Source organism: Cuculus canorus, chromosome 2, assembly GCF_017976375.1.
Source record: "Cuculus canorus isolate bCucCan1 chromosome 2, bCucCan1.pri, whole genome shotgun sequence".
NCBI lineage: Eukaryota > Metazoa > Chordata > Aves > Cuculiformes > Cuculidae > Cuculus > Cuculus canorus.
Window position 1 is genome coordinate 38,553,851 of NC_071402.1, and position 17,100 is coordinate 38,570,950.

At 38.8% G+C, this 17,100-nt stretch overlaps 1 protein-coding gene across 2 annotated transcripts; it reads left to right on the top strand.

Annotated features, from left to right (window-relative positions):
- The first annotated feature begins 375 nt into the window (after nucleotides 1–375).
- Nucleotides 376–17,002, top strand: TTPA (alpha tocopherol transfer protein). 2 transcript variants are annotated; one of them, XM_054060185.1, is made up of 5 exons: nucleotides 376–1,077; nucleotides 9,898–10,051; nucleotides 11,295–11,488; nucleotides 13,319–13,429; nucleotides 13,974–17,002. In XM_054060185.1, exons 1-5 carry the CDS (start codon nucleotides 931–933, stop codon nucleotides 14,151–14,153), a joined length of 786 nt encoding a protein of 261 aa, XP_053916160.1. In that variant the 5' UTR covers nucleotides 376–930; the 3' UTR covers nucleotides 14,154–17,002. The 2 variants fall into 2 exon arrangements, with proteins under 2 accessions (XP_053916160.1, XP_053916159.1); XM_054060184.1 differs by having other exon boundaries at nucleotides 378–1,125.
- The last annotated feature ends 98 nt before the right edge of the window (nucleotides 17,003–17,100 follow it).

Below are 17,100 nucleotides of genomic sequence, written 5' to 3' on the forward strand. Positions count from 1 at the left end.
TTCAAGTAGTTGTAGAGAGCAATAAGGTCTCCCCTCAGCCTCATCGTCTCAAGTCTAAACAACCCCAGCTCTCTCAGCTGCTCCTCATAAGCCTGGTTCTCCAGCCCCCTCACCAGCTTCTTTGCTCTTCTCTGGACACGCTCCAGAGCCTCAACATCCTTCTTGTGGTGAGGGGCCCAGAACTGAACATAGTACTCAACGTGCGGTCTCACCAGTGCTGAGTACAGAGGGAGAATAATCTCCCTGGACCTGCTGGCCACACTGTTTCTGATACAGGCCAAGATGCCATTGGCCTTCTTGGCCACCTGGGCACACTGCTGGCTCATGTTCAGTCGGCTGTCAACCATTACCCCCAGGTCCTTCTCCTCTGTACAGCTCTCCAGCCATTCTTCCCCCAGTCTGTAGCACTGCATAGGGTTGTTGTGCCCCAAGTGCAGGACCCGGCATTTGGCCTTGTTAAACCTCATCCCATTGGTCTCAGCCCAGCGGTGCAGCCTGTTCAGATCCCTTTGCAGAGTCTCCCTACCCTCCAGCAGATCCACACTTCCACACAGCTTAGTGTCATCTGCAAACTTGCTGAGGGTGCACTCAATGCCTTCATCCAGGTCATTGATAAAGACATTGAACAGGGCTGAACCCAGCACTGAGCCCTGGGGAACCCCACTTCTGACCGGCCTCCAGCTGGAGTTAACTCCATTTACCACAACTCTCCCCCCGGAGCGGAGCAGGGGCGGGTCCTGTTTAGAAGTTTAAAGCGTGAATTCTAAAGCTTAGCGAAGGGAGAAAAAATAGCCCCGAAAGACGGGTCAGGCGCGCCTGTCGCCCCGGAGGCTGCTCAGGGGTTAAGCGCGGCGGGGGCGGGGGCAGCGCCGGCTCCACGGCAGCGGCGGAGCGGCGGCGCTGGGCGCTGCCCCTCCCGGAGCCGGCGGGATGTCGCAGGGGCTGCCGGGCTCCGCGCTCCTCACCGAGCTGCCCGACCACTCGCCGCAGGTGCGCAGCGCCATTGCCGAACTGCGGCGGTGGGCGGAGGCTGAGCCGGGGCAGCGATGGACGCAGCCGCTCTCCGACGCCTTCCTGGTGAGGTTCCTGCGCGCCCGCGACTTCCACCTGGAGCTGGCGTGGAGGGTAAGAGGGAGGGCGAGCGGCCGGGGCTGCCGGGGGTCGGGAGGGGTGGGGGGTGGAGGAGCAGCGCGGGGCTGTGCCTGGGTGAGCGTCGCTCCTGGGCTCGGGCTGTAGCTGTGTCTTCAGCCGTCTTAAAAGCGTCGGGGCGTGTGTTTTGCGGTCTGGGTGAGGTGGCATCAAGGTTACGGTAAGCATGGCACGGTCACGTAGTGTTGAGGTTATGGTACATGTAGTACAGTCACATAACGTAGAGGTTACGGTAAGTGTGGCACGGTCACATAACGTAGAGAATCATAGAATCACCAGGTTGGAAAAGACCTCTTGGATTGTCAAGTCCAACCATTCCTGTCTGCCACTAAACCATGTCCCTGAGCACCTCGTCTGCTCATCTTTTAAATACCTCCAGGGATGGGGACTCAACCACCTCCCTGGGCAGCCTCTGCCAGTGCCCGATGACCCTTTCTGTGAAAAATTTTTTCCTGAAGTCCAGGAGGTTCTGGTACATGTGTTAAGGTTTGAACTTAGAAGCGATTTAATATCTTTATCAGTGCTATGGACAGTGAGATTGAGTGCACCCTCAGCAAGTTTGCAGATGATGCCAAGCTGAGTGGTGCAGTTGCCACACCGGCAGGACAGGATGTCATCCAGACGGACCTGGTTAAGCTGGAGAAGTGGGCCTGTGAGAACATCATGAGGTGCAACAAGGCTAAGTGCAAGGTCCTACACCTGGGTTGAGGCAATCCCTGGTTTCAGTCCAGGCTCGGGGACAAAGTCATTGAGAGCAGCCCTATGGAGAAAAATGATTGATGAGAAGCTTGACCTGAACCAGCAATGTGTACTCACAGCCCAGAAGGCCAACCATATCCTGGGCTTGCATCTAAAGAAGCGTAGCCAGCAGGCCAAGGGAGGTGATTCTGCTCCTCTATTCCTCTCTTATGAGACCTGACCTGAAGTATTGTGTCCAATTCTGGAATCCTCAACATAAGAAGGATATGGAACTGTTGAAACACGTCCAGAGGAGGGCTATAAAGATGATCAGAGGGCTGGAGAACCTCCCCTATGAGGACAGGCTGAGAGAGTTGGGCTTGTTCAGACTGGAGAAGAGGAGGCTCCAAGCAGACGTAATGACCGTCCAGTACCTGAAGTGGCTACAAGAAAGCTGGGGAGGGAGTGTTTACAATGGCTTGTAGTGATAGGACTAGTAGCAATGGGTATAAACTGGAGAGGGGCAGGTATAGACTAGACATAAGGAGGAATTTCTTCACAATGAGAGTGGTGAGGCACTGGCACAGGTTGCCCAGGGAAGCTGTGGCTGCCCCGTCCCCAGAGGTGTTCAAGGCCAGATTGGATGGGGCTTTGAGCAACCTCATCTAGTGGGAAGTGTCCCTGCCCATGGGAGGGGGGTTGGAACTAGATGGTCTTTAAGGTCCCTTCCAACCCAAACCATTCTTTGATTCTATGATCCTTTTCATGCTCATTGGGCTCATCACAAGTAGTGATACAAGTTTCACTAGAGTTTTAGAAAGACCCTTACATAAATCTGTGAGTGAAAACATCTTTTCTCTTGAAGTTTAGTCATTTGCAGCACTCCTTTCAGGCTTTGGTAAATTTTGGTACTTTCCTGGCTGTTTGTGTGGCTCTTTACCACACAGACAGTGCATGTGCATTATTAATATCCAAAGGTACAAGCTGTTATTAATTGTTTCCTTTTTTTACAGAAGGGTTGACAACCACTAACCATTCTGAACAGAAAGTATTTCCAAATCCTCCCAGGGCAAAAGCATTTATTCATGTATGCCAACTGGAAACTGTTTTGCAGTGGAATTTGATTTTGATGACACAGCAATTGCTCAACAGTCCTCACCTTGTAGTTTGTGACTTCTGTGTACTGTCAATTTTCCAAGTTTAGTCACGATAAGAGAAGATTGTGTGCATTTGGATCAATTGCAGGCCAGGGTAGCTAAAAAAGAATGTGAGAAATTGAATTACGCCCTTAATCATAAATAGCTTTAAAAATTATGTGTTCTTTTCATTTGGCTCATGAGATTTGCATCACAGCTTTAGACATTTCTTCTTCACCAGAGGAACAAGCAAAGCAATTCAGATTCCTTTGGCTATTTATCGATCTTACTTTTGCTTGAAGTTCATGAGATTGTATCAGAACTGTGCACTAACACTTGCAGGAACATGCCTTTTCTTCTTTCCCAACAAAAGCTGTTTTGTTTTCCTATATTCCTTGCGTCCAAAAAGTAGGATTTAATGAGGACAATACACACTCCTGAATATCCACTCCTATTTGCATTGTGATTGGTTGTTATTGATTATCCTGTAGACAGGACAGTGACACTTCAGAATTCTGCCCATTCATTTCTATGCTTTCTTGTGATTAATTGTGAGATGTGTTGTAGGTAGGACTCATCTTCCAGAGTGTGGAATCCAAGCTAGGTTTAGAGATCGAGTCTATGAAGAAGTAAATTTCCTATACATTTCTTGAGAATCTTTAGGGCCAAGGACCTGCTTTGGAAAAATTAAGTCTTTTTAGAATTCCTGTGTTTCCACAGGCTGCTAAGTTTCTAAAGGTCTTATCTGGACCTGTATTAAGAGATTCCAATGTTTGAAACCTGTCTGTTTTTAATCTTTGCATCTACAATTTCAGGTATCCAAATGCTGTAGCTACTTGTACTTGATCTTCCATATACCAGCTGACACTGATTTCTAGGTTACTTCTCTTCTGGCATGGAAAGAAGTTAATAGTTGGGGCGTGGGGGAGAGGTTGCGGGTTTTTTGGTTGGTTTTGCTTTTGTTTTTGGCTTTTTTTTTTAAGGAATATGTTTATCTACAATTGGTATATTAAGGCCATAGAGAATTATTGTGCAAAAAACTGTGGTGGTCATAAGATGTATGTTCATCTAAGCCAAGTCTCACCACAGAGATTATTTTAGTACCTCATCCTAAACAGAGCCCACCTACTATTAGTCCAGGTAGTGGTTGTCCCCTGCTGTCCTGGTTTCATGTTGCCTTTCAGATTGGAGTTCAGGCTGATACAGTCCCTTTTTGCCCACTGGGCTCTTGTGTAGTATTTGTAGAGTGGCTAAGACATAAGCAAAGTTTGTGGTTCTGTCAGTGCTTATAACCAAAGGTTGTCAAGCATCTCTCTTCATATGGGCTTAAACTTAAGCCTTAGATACAAATCAAGAGTTGGCAACTGATCAGACTGTTAGTTGGTGCATTCCTATTTAATATTTGACACAGATTTATCTGTTCATCAATATTTGGACATGCTTTAGGGAAGAATAATCAGGTAGATCATGGCAAGACATTCCATTTCTGACTCTTTTATGATAACTCACTCTAACAGCAATCTTTTATATTTTCCCAAGGGCAATTCCAGACTTGCTTTTGAGTCCTCATGTATCAATATGTGTCATACTAGATAAAAATCCACTGCTGAAACTGGTAGCTGGAGTTGAAGAACTTGAAGAGCTAGAATTGTCTGTTTTTTAAAGGAAATTATTATTCCTAGGAAATTATTAAAGCCTAGTAACAGACAATTCTCAAGTTAGAAGAGATTTTCTGCATTTTGAATCACAGCAAGGATTAAACTTGACCTCGTGTCTTATCTTAGACAGTGGCTAGAGGTGCATGCATGAACCTGAACCACTTAAGTACAGGGTCCAGAAGAAGAGGTGAAATTAAGGATATAGACTCCACAAAAGAATTTCAAATGCATGAGTGTTATTTGTTAGAAAGTGTTAGGTTGGACTGCATGAAATACTGGTGGAGACTTGTCTCTAGAAACGAGCAGGAAGTTCTTTGACAAAGACTAACAGTACCTGTCAAAAAACACAGCAAACCTTCAATAGGTAAATGAGAAATTTTCTTGTCCTGTCAGACTTCTAGGGAATACTTACCTGCCTACCAAAAATTAACACTCAGAAGGAACACTGCTATATCATTACAGCATTTTCTGTTGCCTTGTAATCCCTGTTAGAGATACAAGCATGGATGAGATGCTAATGCTGCAAAAGATTTCAGTCTGGGTATACATTTGCACCTGAGCTGAGCATGTTGTTTGTTCAATAATTTGTGCAGATACATCTGCCTACTAAATATGCTGTGAAATGAGAAGCAGGGCCAATGCTGAAGCAGTGGGTTTATATATCCCTTCTTTTAATGTACCAGCTATCTGTGTATGTTTGACTTCATTGTTGTGATCAAAACCAGTCGTTCATATTCAGTAGTGATATGTGAAATCTGGAGAACAATCATCTCCTTTCCTCCATAAATCTTTTTACCTAGTGCATTTTATTGCATTTCATCCGGCAACTTGTATATAAGACATTCTCAGTGACGTTAGATACTGTCTTTTTATACTCAAAATAGATTATACTCTGAGGAAAAGAATTAAAATCCTCAAGTTCAGTGAAAACACAGCATTGAGACTCTATGCCAAGGGATGTTTTAGTAACATAGCACTTAGACTATCGTATGCATTATAGATTATGGCACTCAAACTGTCTAAATAGCTAGGTTTCTTTTAGGAGTTCTAGTTGATACAAAGATATATAGCCAGACTTAGTCTTTGTTCTGTATTAGCTCTGCAAATACACTGCTGAGTCTCAGGCATTATGTTTGAGGATCTTCACAACACTGAAATATAAATACAAAGTTTAAATCAGTTGCTTGGCTGCTTTTCTTCAATCAGTACAGAGGGATTCCTCAAAAAGGATGGAAGAGCCCGTGTTAGGCTCTCTGGGCTGACTGTTGACGAAACACAAGTCAGTCAACCGGTCTTCTCTGTGTGCTAAGCCAAATGTCTCAACTTATGCATTTGCCAGTCTTCTCTTAACTAGTGAAGAGGTTATACTTGTGGAATTGGAAAAGTTCTATGTCTTTATAAAAATATCATCAATTCTTTGTGCATACCATCTGTTTTAATTCTGTGTGTAGCTATACACACATATATAAAAAAAAATTAAATATATATGCACAAAGGAGTGTGTTCCTATATGTATGTACACATATATGTTTATATTCCAAAATCTGGGCTGTTGGTTTCTCCTCCAAAGACTGCCAATAGAAAACATTTTTCTTCCTGAACATCATGTGTGTTGGTACAACTGCTGTGAAAGTACAGACCTAATTTTGTCTAGCGTCCTTGTTAATGTGGATATGTTATGGTAATATGAATAATATGAATAAGTAGTTAATAGAAAATAATAAATTTACATATATAAATACATTGGTTTATGTAACAAGTACATTGTTTTCTAGTTATTTTAATTCCAAGTAAAGTACTAAGTTCACTTTTCTTTATTTTGTAGCTCAGGAATCTTGGATTAATCAGTAACTGTATAATCTACAATGTTTAGAAATTTGGGACTATCTCAAACCGACCTCAGGAAAAAAACCCTCTTAATTATAGCTTAACTCCAGACACTGTTCTATTTCATTGAGCTTTTCCCGTTGAGTTATCTTGCATGTATTTTCAGATGCTGAGCTGATGCTAAGTAGGTTATTGAGTTTGTAAACATGAATAATGATACATTGAGATGTTTTCCTTGTGTTATAAGTACATGAGCCATTTTTTATAGTAGGTAATGGATGGTCCTGTTTTTCCTGATATTTAATATCTTCATCTTCTGTATCCAGATTGATTGAAATCTATATGATATTTATATTTTTCCTTGTTTAGTAAAAAAAAAAAATCATATTTTTCAAATGTCATGTGCTTTTCTGTTTGAGCAGTGGGAAACTAGAGATTTTCAATGTAAAGTAAAAGTCCTAAGTATGCACTGCTAGTTTTTTAATTCCATTATATATTTATAGATTACTCATGTAAGAAGCTGTGTATGACTTGAGTATGTCCAGCTGCTAGGAAAGAGATTGTTTACATAATTAAAAACGTACAGAATATGTCCCAAAACTACCTGTGGGTGCTGTGGAAGATTATCTAATGCTAACATTTACTTCAGCTCTAAATCATTTCAGTTAATTAAATTAGGTTTGCAAAATATGAGAACTCCCTCATTTTGTGGCTTTCTGGCCAAGGGAAGTATGTTTGGAGCTTAGCCATGTTCTGTGTCTAAAAGACGTACCACTTGCCCATGTCATGGGAGGTGTACAAAGTGTTCCAACTGTGTATTTACTCCTTAATGAACCCACCAGTAGGTACATTATGTCTTCTGTAAGGATCTTGAATGTGTCACAAGCTGCTAATTCCCTTTCTCTCAAGGTCCGGAACGTAAATCCTTGTTGTTTCCAACTAGGAAATGTAAATATTTATGAAAATGAGAAACTAACTGTACTGACAAGATAGAATCATTTAGGAAAGTGAATGAATGTATTGTTTTTTTCTCATCTTGGTTTTGATAAGCAGCTCTTCAAAGAAATGTTTAAAATATTTATACATTTGTTAATTAAGTTCATTAAGTTGCAGTACAACAGATTTTTGAAGGAAAGGGAGAAATAAAGCTAAAGCTGTTTGTATTGCTGTTTAGAGGGTGTTTGTGTGTTTTGCTGCTGTTTAAGTGTCTGTATTGGAAATACTGAGGAAAACGGTATAATATGTTGACAGAACTGTCTGGTTGGCACAAAGCAGTTGGAATTGCTCAAACAGTGCCTTTTGTAGAGTCATGCACTAACAGAGTGAAATAATCAGAGTAGCTTATCAGGCCTATATTTCCAAATTATAGTGAATTTCTGTTCCACAAATACTTTTAGAGTTTTCCCTACTCCCTCCTGCATAACCTTTTTTGTTTAGTTGATTTTAAGTTAGCCTAGACTAGAACTGATTTAATGCAGTTAAAAGTCTTCCAGTAAAATTCTTTTAATGGTTAAATGTTTCTTTCTTTGGTGTGTGGTTTAAGATGAGGCTTTTATCAGCTTTCTCATTGCCTAATCAAATGGTATTCTAGTGTGGCAGATGAACTTTTTTAATTTTAAATTTTTTTTTTAATTATGTATTTATAAATACATATTTATAGGTAGAATTTCCATGAAGGATGTAGATATCATATATTTGTAAGCAAATTCTGCTGACAAACAGTAATGCCATATAAATAATTTCCTCCTGACTATTCTTTTTGAGACCTTGAAAATAGTTCAGGACCTTCATCTGAGCAGAAAAGCCTTAAGCTGAAGAAAGGGTATATATTTTATGTACAATGATACAGGAAAGAGACGGCTAAGAAATAAAACTGATTTTCTAACATAAGCCTGCTGTGAGGTACAGGATCGTGAGTCTCCAGTCTCCCTCTAAGAGTTTATAGGTAAGCATCAGCATAGCTGATGCTGTGATGTTCCAGAAGATTAATTCAGTATCCACTGAAGTTCTTTCTGACCATTCTTTTTATAAAGCAGTGAAGAAAATGATACTGTAATTCATTTACGGTTATGTTTTGTTAGTTGGAGCTGGCAATCTAACACTTCTGTTGTGAATTATGGTGCAATTGAGAAATTAATAGAAATAATACCTGTTAATGCAAATTAACAGAAATAAAAGGCTGTTGGTTGATGCTGTCGTGGTGGTGAGCACATTTAATTTGTGAAACTACTGAGGACTGGATTTTGGTCTTTGGTGAAATAGAGTAACAATTTAAAAGGCTAACCTGTGCATGCTGCCTTTAAAAATTAAACCTACATTTCAGTTTGTGAAACGAGGTATTGAAAAATTCTAATTCACTTAGCTTCTCTGAAGGTCTCCAGTTAGAGGTCTAAACTTTAGCTATTCATGCAATTTTAATACAAATCTGAATTACTTGCCAGAGCTATCTCTCTACCCTCCAAATTCATCACTAAAGAACTTAGCGTGGGTGATTCAGAAGAGACAGAATTTAGTTGATGAATTGAGAGGAAGCTTAGATAGTCTATGATAGCTTCCCACTTACCTATGCAAAATATCTTAAATAAATTTTAGTTACAGGGCATAGAAGTTCATTCCTTTACATGAATGTTACCTCAGAGAGGAATGCCTTTAATTGACTCTTCCTTAGAGTTAGGCCATTGCCTTGCAACGCACAGCAATTCCTGTGTCTTGAACATACGAGTTTATGGTACTGCCTTCCAGCCTTAGGAACCAGAGTGATCATGTCCCCAAAAATGGACGGAATCTCTGTTTTAGCAAAACAAGTTGACATTTTTTCCACCCTGGGGGAGGGAAACCGTCTAAGGGGTAAAGGATCCACTACATCGTTATATTCTGCCATTTCAGAATGATAGAAGAGACTTTGAAAATGTTCCTTGGATATGCTGATGACCATATCTATTTCAAATAGTTAATTAAAATTATTAATGACTACGTGTACAAAATGGGCCAATACTTTGTGGGGGTGGGTGGTTAGGGAGATGAAGGGAAGTGTTCCTCTGTAAAATTCTTCATGTGTAAATTCAACATGTCCTGGATTAATCTGGTGCAGTTTCAAACTGAATAAACCTAAAAATAACCCGAGTGAGCAAACTGGAGTTTAGCTGTATTGTACGTGGAAACTACAGGCTTTTCCTACCTATTCCAGTTTTCTCTTCTGATACAAAATGACAACTGCAGGCCATTAACAATCTGACAGAATTCTAAATTTATCATAGCAACTCACTTGTTTGATACAGTATAGCAACATTCTGATTCTAGGACTGTTTTCCTTAAAATATACAATTAAATGACAGCTGATTTAATGAACTAAATAACTCTCACTATAACCAGATGTTGAAAACATATTTTTAACTTTACTTTTCGTGTAATACCTGATGCTTATCTGACATACACATTTTTTTTTCCAGTTATTGAAGAATTACCAGAAGTGGAGAACTGAATGTCCAGAGATAAGTGCAGATTTACAACCATCTTCTGTTCTTGGTCTTTTGCATGCTGGCTATCATGGAGTCCTGAGATCAAGGGACCCACATGGAAGTAGAGTTCTTATATACAGAATTGGTGAGTGACAAAATTGCTTGGGCCTGTTTCACACCCGAATCTAGTTCTGATGTTTTTGTTTGGGTTTGTGTTTTCTCAGTGTTTTTTGTTGTTTTGTGGAGTTCTTTAATCGTCACAATTTCAACAGCAAAATAAAAGTATTTTATGACTATAACACTAAGGGTTGATAAAATTAGATAGCATCGGAATGTCTTAACTACATAGGTAACATATTTATGTTTCCAGTGTTCCATTTACATTGGTATAAAGATGAGTTTGCCGAGCTTTAGCAGATATATCATTTGACTGGTATGGCTAAAGTTGTACAATCCTTTACAAAGAATTTATTTTCTTTTTAGTGGAATTATTGTCTCCATCAAAAGAAGCCTTAATGTTAAAAACCTAGAACTTGTAATAATATATGGTAATCTGGGTCTGAGTGTCCCAACAATTATTTGTTTCTATGCAAATTTTCAGAGCCATGTGCTATGACTTTGGTACTTGTTCAGGTGAGAGAACAGAAAAAAAGGTGCACGTCTAGTCACGTACCAACATTCAGTTTAGACGTGGATGAGAAGTTCGTTGGGTTTTCACTGTTTACGTGTTGCCAAAGAGACCTGTCTAAAACACTCTTAGGGTCCCTGGTTTATTTGATGCACTCCCCAAAAAGGTGTAGTTAAATGACCACATATTACTACGTTTCTTTGTGCTTGTTTTGGTCAGAGACATTATTTTTGCCAACGTTAAAAGAGATGTTTTTTTATCAGCTGGTCTAGCATGAAGTTGTGCGCTCTGAAGCTTCATCTATGATTAAAGCTCATCACCTGTCTGTTCTTTGCTCAGGCCTCAGAAAAGCAAGTGAGGTTCACTGGATCTTGGCAGAATTACTGTACGGAAGAAAATTCTTATTAATTGATTGGATTGATGGTCTGTGATTTCTACTAGCATGACTGTTACTAAATTAAGCTGTACCTGTCAAAACTTTGTACTGGAGGCTATGACTATAAGTGGAACATACTACATTAGGTGGCACCTACAACCATCTGCCATTAGGCGGTACCATCGACAAAAAAGAGTTTAAAAGATGAATGACAGAGCAGACACACGAGATAACTTCTGTACCCGTAAATCTATTTATTTCAGGACCTTTGATATGGCTGGTTACTTCTTGTTCCTGAGAAGTACATTAGAAGCAGTAGCAAGTAAAAATACAGGTGTTTGTGGTATCCTTATGGTAATATGGTACAATTTATTTATTATTCAGGACAATGGGATCCCAACTTATTTACAGCATACGATGTGTTTCGTGTAAGTCTCATCACATCTGAACTCATTGTGAAGGAGATTGAGACTCAGCGGAATGGAGTCAAGGCTATATTTGATCTTCAAGGGTGGCTATTTGCTCATGCATTTCAAATCAGTCCAGCAGTGGCCAAGAAAATTGCAGCTGTGCTCACAGTAAGTATACTACTTTATGCTTCTTCGTTGCTATAATGTTGCTCACATTTTTTCATCTGCTGGTAAATTTTTCAGTTATGGTAATCTTTCCTTCCTTAGACCTTGTTAGAGTCTTTGCAGCTTGAAAGAACAGAATCTTAAATCCATTAAAAGTCAAATAGCTCAGGCACAGGTTGTGCTTAATTTGACTTAAAGTGTTCTTATATCACAGTAAATGTCCTTTAAGCTCTGATGTTTTATAAGAACTCCACAACCTGTTACAACACAAGAATTTCATGAATGTAAGAGCAGATGAAGCCCAGTTTTGTAAGGATCTGTTATTATCTGATTTCATTGCCTTTCTTCCATTCTTTTGTGCATTAACTCAACATTGAAAGCTCTGTTTTTCCTTTTTTTTGTCTTTAAGACTTGTTCCATTCTGTCAATCCTTTATCTTGAACCAGGAAATTGTTTGCATGTGATGTTTCCATCTTGACCTAGTCCAAGTTTTTTGCATGGTTTTCAAGCTCCTAAATGTTTATTACTGCTATTGAAAAAAAAACCAATCCCAAGCAAACAGAATACGTTTATGTTTCCAGTGTTCTTTTCTAAGAAAATAAATTTTTAACTCATTTCTTTCATCACTTTAACTATGTTTGTGTTGAGATTGTCTGTGTTGTTCAATACATTGTAAGCAAAAATTAAGGAACCTTAGCGTCAAACTTACGTTTTCCTTAAAAAAAGTCTTGCAAATGACTACCTTGTATGAAGAAACGAAAGTTAATAGAAAGGAAATATACACTAAGGAATGGAAAGCCTAGTAAGACTGGTAAGTGACATCACCTTGAAAAATCTGTTACCCGAGGCAAAACCAAATTATTCTGTAACAGACATGATAGTAGACTTTAAGTATGAGGTAGCACATAATGAGCATGCAGTAAACCTATAATCTGATAGTTATAAGGTCTTTATCATACATTAATACTTAAAATGAGTTGCACTTAAGAAATGTGTGAGGCTTGGGAATTTTTTTATCTATAGAAGAGTGCATGAAATAATGTTAGAAGAGCTACTTCTCTCTAAGTGGGGAGAAATGTTTGCAAGAAGTACCACTTTTATAAGCAGAAAAATGCTTGTTGCCAAGGTAGTAAAGGTGGAATGTGAATGGAAGCTATATTTTCTCCATTGCATAATGCAGTCTTTAAGCACTACTGTATTTCCTTTTAACTTTCAAAGGTCTGGGACTTCTAAATGAATCTTGAATACAAGTAGAATATTTTGTATTATAAAGGCTGTATAGCAGATATAATTTTTCATTATGACAATAGTCTTGTTGTAAAGCTGAACTTCTGACTTAGGCAAATTCACAGTAATTTGAAGACTTCTCTATAAATTATAAATATTTACTTAAAGTTATTAGCTTCAATGGTTTATATTTGTATATATTTCCTTATTACGCTTTAGCCTGTGGATTGCCAATGAAAGCACATGGCTAGATAACTTTTTGGTAAATTAGCAGTAGAATCTCTGTTGTAAAGAGGCTGAACAGAAGCTTTGTGTATGTTACTTATGTGCAGTTTGGTAAGGGTTTTCTTGTTTGTTTCTTTTTTGTTTGGTTTGGTTTTTAATAGTCTCTCATACTGATTTTTTTTTTTTTCTTTCCTTCTAATGGGAGAATTTTTCAAAGTGTTGCAGTATAAATTAAGAACACTATAAAGTTCAGGAATTGGCAAGGTCAGGAGGAATACTCTAGCCTCGGGACTAGATAGTTTTCACATACTTGTCCTTAACAATGGAATCTTTCCAGTAATGTTTTCTTTTTCTTACACAGTTTTTCTTGTATCTTGACAGGATTCCTTTCCACTAAAAGTTCGAGGTATCCACTTGATTAATGAGCCTTTATTCTTCCACCCAGTCTTCGCTCTAATTAAGCCTTTTCTCACTGAAAAAATAAAGAAACGGGTGAGTGCACACCAATATTTCTTTCTGCCACAAAACCCTTACATGACAATTTGTAGCACTTTCCTTAGGATCTGGTATTCCTGAGTACTGAAGAGCATAAATAGTTCCTGTGTGTTAGTGCCAAATAGGCCTCCTGAATTTGCAGTTATTTTGCTGTAAAGTATTTGCCGTTATTAATAGTGTGAGTTGCAAGTATTTGCTGTTATCACCACTTTAAAGATAAAAACCACCGTGACACAGAGAGGTTAAATAATTTGCTTGAGGTCACACAGCAATTATTCTGCAGAACTACAGAGAAATAGGTCCTGGAACTCCCAGCACTCTGCCTATAAAAGACAGTGAGAAATTGTCATAACAGTGATGTGATGCTCAAAGTGATGCAGAGTTGGTAGAAGACTTTAGGGAGCTCGTTACGAACAAGTAAGCTTGTTTAGTGAAACCAAGCTGGTGGCTTCAGCTCTAGAACTGAGTTTCCTTTCTGCCTGTTTTCACTCAGTAGTCTAGCATTCATAGGCAAGTAAATGCTTTTCCTATTTTGTTTTAGGTGTATATGCATGGAAATAACTACATGCAGAGTCTGACCGAACACTTCCCAGTCAGCATTCTCCCACAGGAATATGGGGGGGAGGAAGTCTCCATTGAAGAGCTGGCCAAGGAATGGACTGACTTTATAATGGCATCTGCAGATTATCTTCAGAGCATCTCTCTGGTTGCCCGAGAATAACATTATTAGAGTATTATATCAACTCTTGAACACTGGAAGTAGAAATCAATTTAATATGAAATTTTTCATGTAAACTTGAAATAATTATACATGAAACCGTTATGCCTTTGCAGGGCACTGAGTATTATAGTGACTGCACTTTTATACTGATTGGAGTCTATCAGTACGTATGTCTCAGGAGATTAATGAATGTGATGTATTTGCAATACTGTTTGTAATTGATTAACTTGTATGCCAAAAAGCTGAATACTGTCTTGGATATCAGAGATTGATACTGCTCCTGTGAAGTCATTGGAGACAACTCATCTGTAATAGTGCAGTCCAGAACCTTGTGCTTAGGTCTTGCATCTTGGCTTGTCAAGATAACAGGATACTAAAAAGAACAGAATGTGAATAGAGTAGAATAGTTGATTGCGGAAGTATGACTACAGGGTTAATTTACAAGGAGCGAGAAGAGGCTGCTTTTTGGGTTGATTCTCAGGGAAAAAGGCTGGTTTGTTAGTTCATGTCAAATTGAAAATTAGTCATCAGTAGTGAGACATTTGAGTTAGTCTTTGGACTGCTTTTGCAGCTTCCCTTTCTGTGCTAATTAACACAGTAGTCTTCCAGAGGAAGACAGGGAAAACATCATGTACCTATTCTTCAAAGAACAGTATGAATCAGGAGGAGGAACTAGTAAGAGAGTCAAAACAACCTTGAAAATTTTGTTCTTCTTTCTTTAGAGAGATACTGTTTATGGACAACCTATAAGCAACTCGGATTAGGATAACTTTTGAGCACCACAGAGGTCAAGAGCTCTTAGCTGTTTGCAGTGTCTGTTTGTTTTGGAGGGTGAAGTGGATATACTCTATGGATCTGAGCTTTAGAAACATCTATTGCGTGGCTTAAGGGTTCTTTATGGTCACTTTGGACCTTAGCATAGGAGATGCTGGGTATCTTAATTTTACTTTCAGAAAAGAAATTGGCAACTTCCCAGTCTATGTCTTCTGTTGGGCATAGAAAGAAATTATTTTTAATTTTCATTAAGCCCTTTTCTTTATTTCTGCAGATGTAATGAAAAATCTGTCTGTAACTACTGAAAACATTATCTTTTCTTAAGGGACATTATTCAGATGTGAACACTGCATGTGTAGAAGGTGTCACTCGCATTACACAGCAGTATCATCCTGCAAAACTCAAATGTTTAATAATCTAAAACATTATTTTACTTAGATTTTTGTTAAAATGTCTGTTAGTACACCAGCTGCTAGAGTTCATTTACCCAATTTTTAATTCTGTTTTGTAATAAGCGAGGAGGTCTTTGCATATACATTATGTATTTAAGCATTCCATGTGAATCTTCGTATAAATGAATCCATAAAAAAATGCTTTGTTTCTCAGGTAGCTGCTAGCTTCAGTTATTTTGGAATCTTTCGTATACTGCAATTTATTATTAATAGATGCTATGGAGAGATTAGATAAGAAATGTCCTTTTTTAGATGATCATTAATATTGCATTATTGCAAAAGCCATTGGAAGCTATTCTTCGTTAGCAAGAGGAACATCTATGAAAGGCCTGTAGAGTACTTTCTGGTTGTAAATTCTTCTGCTGTGGCAAGGTCAGTGTCACATACAAAATTATTTCAAAACTGACAAGGGCTTTTTAAATTTTCTTTCCAATTCCCTCATTTCCTCAACTGTATTTTTCATTCTTCTCTTTCAGATTATCTTTGATACTGAGCCTCAATTTAAAGAAACATTTTCCAGATGCATTTTCACATATTCATATATTTTGTCTACCTATCTTTTTTCTCTTTTTTCTCAGATTGAACTATTTTGTGATGTAAGAGCTCCTTAAATAGAGGAGTTCAGTGAAATGCTAATTCTTCTTTATAAGAAAATAAACTAAGCAGTCAGGCATCTGGCAGTTCTTCAAGTGTGTAACTCAAGGTCCAAATAATTTATGAACTGTAGAACTGAATTTAATTGCTCCTTCAATTTTAATCCTTGTGTGTAAAGCACATAAATGAAAAAATTGTGTTTCATTGATCAGGAAAATTTAAACTTTTCCCGCAAAACCAATCTCTAATCATTGGTGGTTTATAGAATCGTAGAATCATAGAATGGCTTGGGTTGGAAGGGAATTCCAACCCCTCTGCCATGGGCGGGGACATCCCACTAGATCAGACTGCCCAACGCCCCATCCAGCCTGGCCTTGAACACCTCCAGGGATGGGGCAGCCACGACTTCCCTGGGCAACTTGTACCAGTGTCTCACCACCCTCATGGTGAATTAATTCTTCCTTATGTCTAGTCTAAGCAGACATGTAGCAGAGACATCATTTGATTGAATATGTAGGTGCACGTGGATGAAATTTTGCTGGTATTTTTAATGTTCATTTGGACAACACTAGCTGGGTGGACATAAAGTCCTAAATGTCTTAAATATCCTGTATCTACTATTAGATGGTAACATGTTGGCTTAACACAACACAGCACAGAGTGCAGGTATTTTATCATGAACTGTTAATTATTTTATAATGTTTACAGTTTATGTAGAAAGTAGGAAATCGAGTTAATGGACAATTGCTGGTAATAATAAGGACAGAAGATAATGCATAGTGAATGGCAGAAGTATTGGTATGATGGGGTGGATGGCAGCTTTGAGCTGCAGAGTCAACAAAACACAAAAGCAAAAATCTCTTAAGTGCATTTGAATATCAGGAGTGCCTCTAAAAAAAAAAAAGCAAGCTGCTTTTAAATGATGCGAGTATGATTTACTACTGACTACAAGCACAATGTAAAGCGTGATGGGTTTTAATTTTTTTTACATATTATCGTCATTAATATAATAAACTTTTTCTGGTCGAACCAGCCTCGTCTGTCACGTTTTTGTGATAGAAACCTTGCTTTTCCCGAGGATTGTGTGGGTGCCTGGACGGAGAAACTGCATTTCCCAGCGTGCTCTG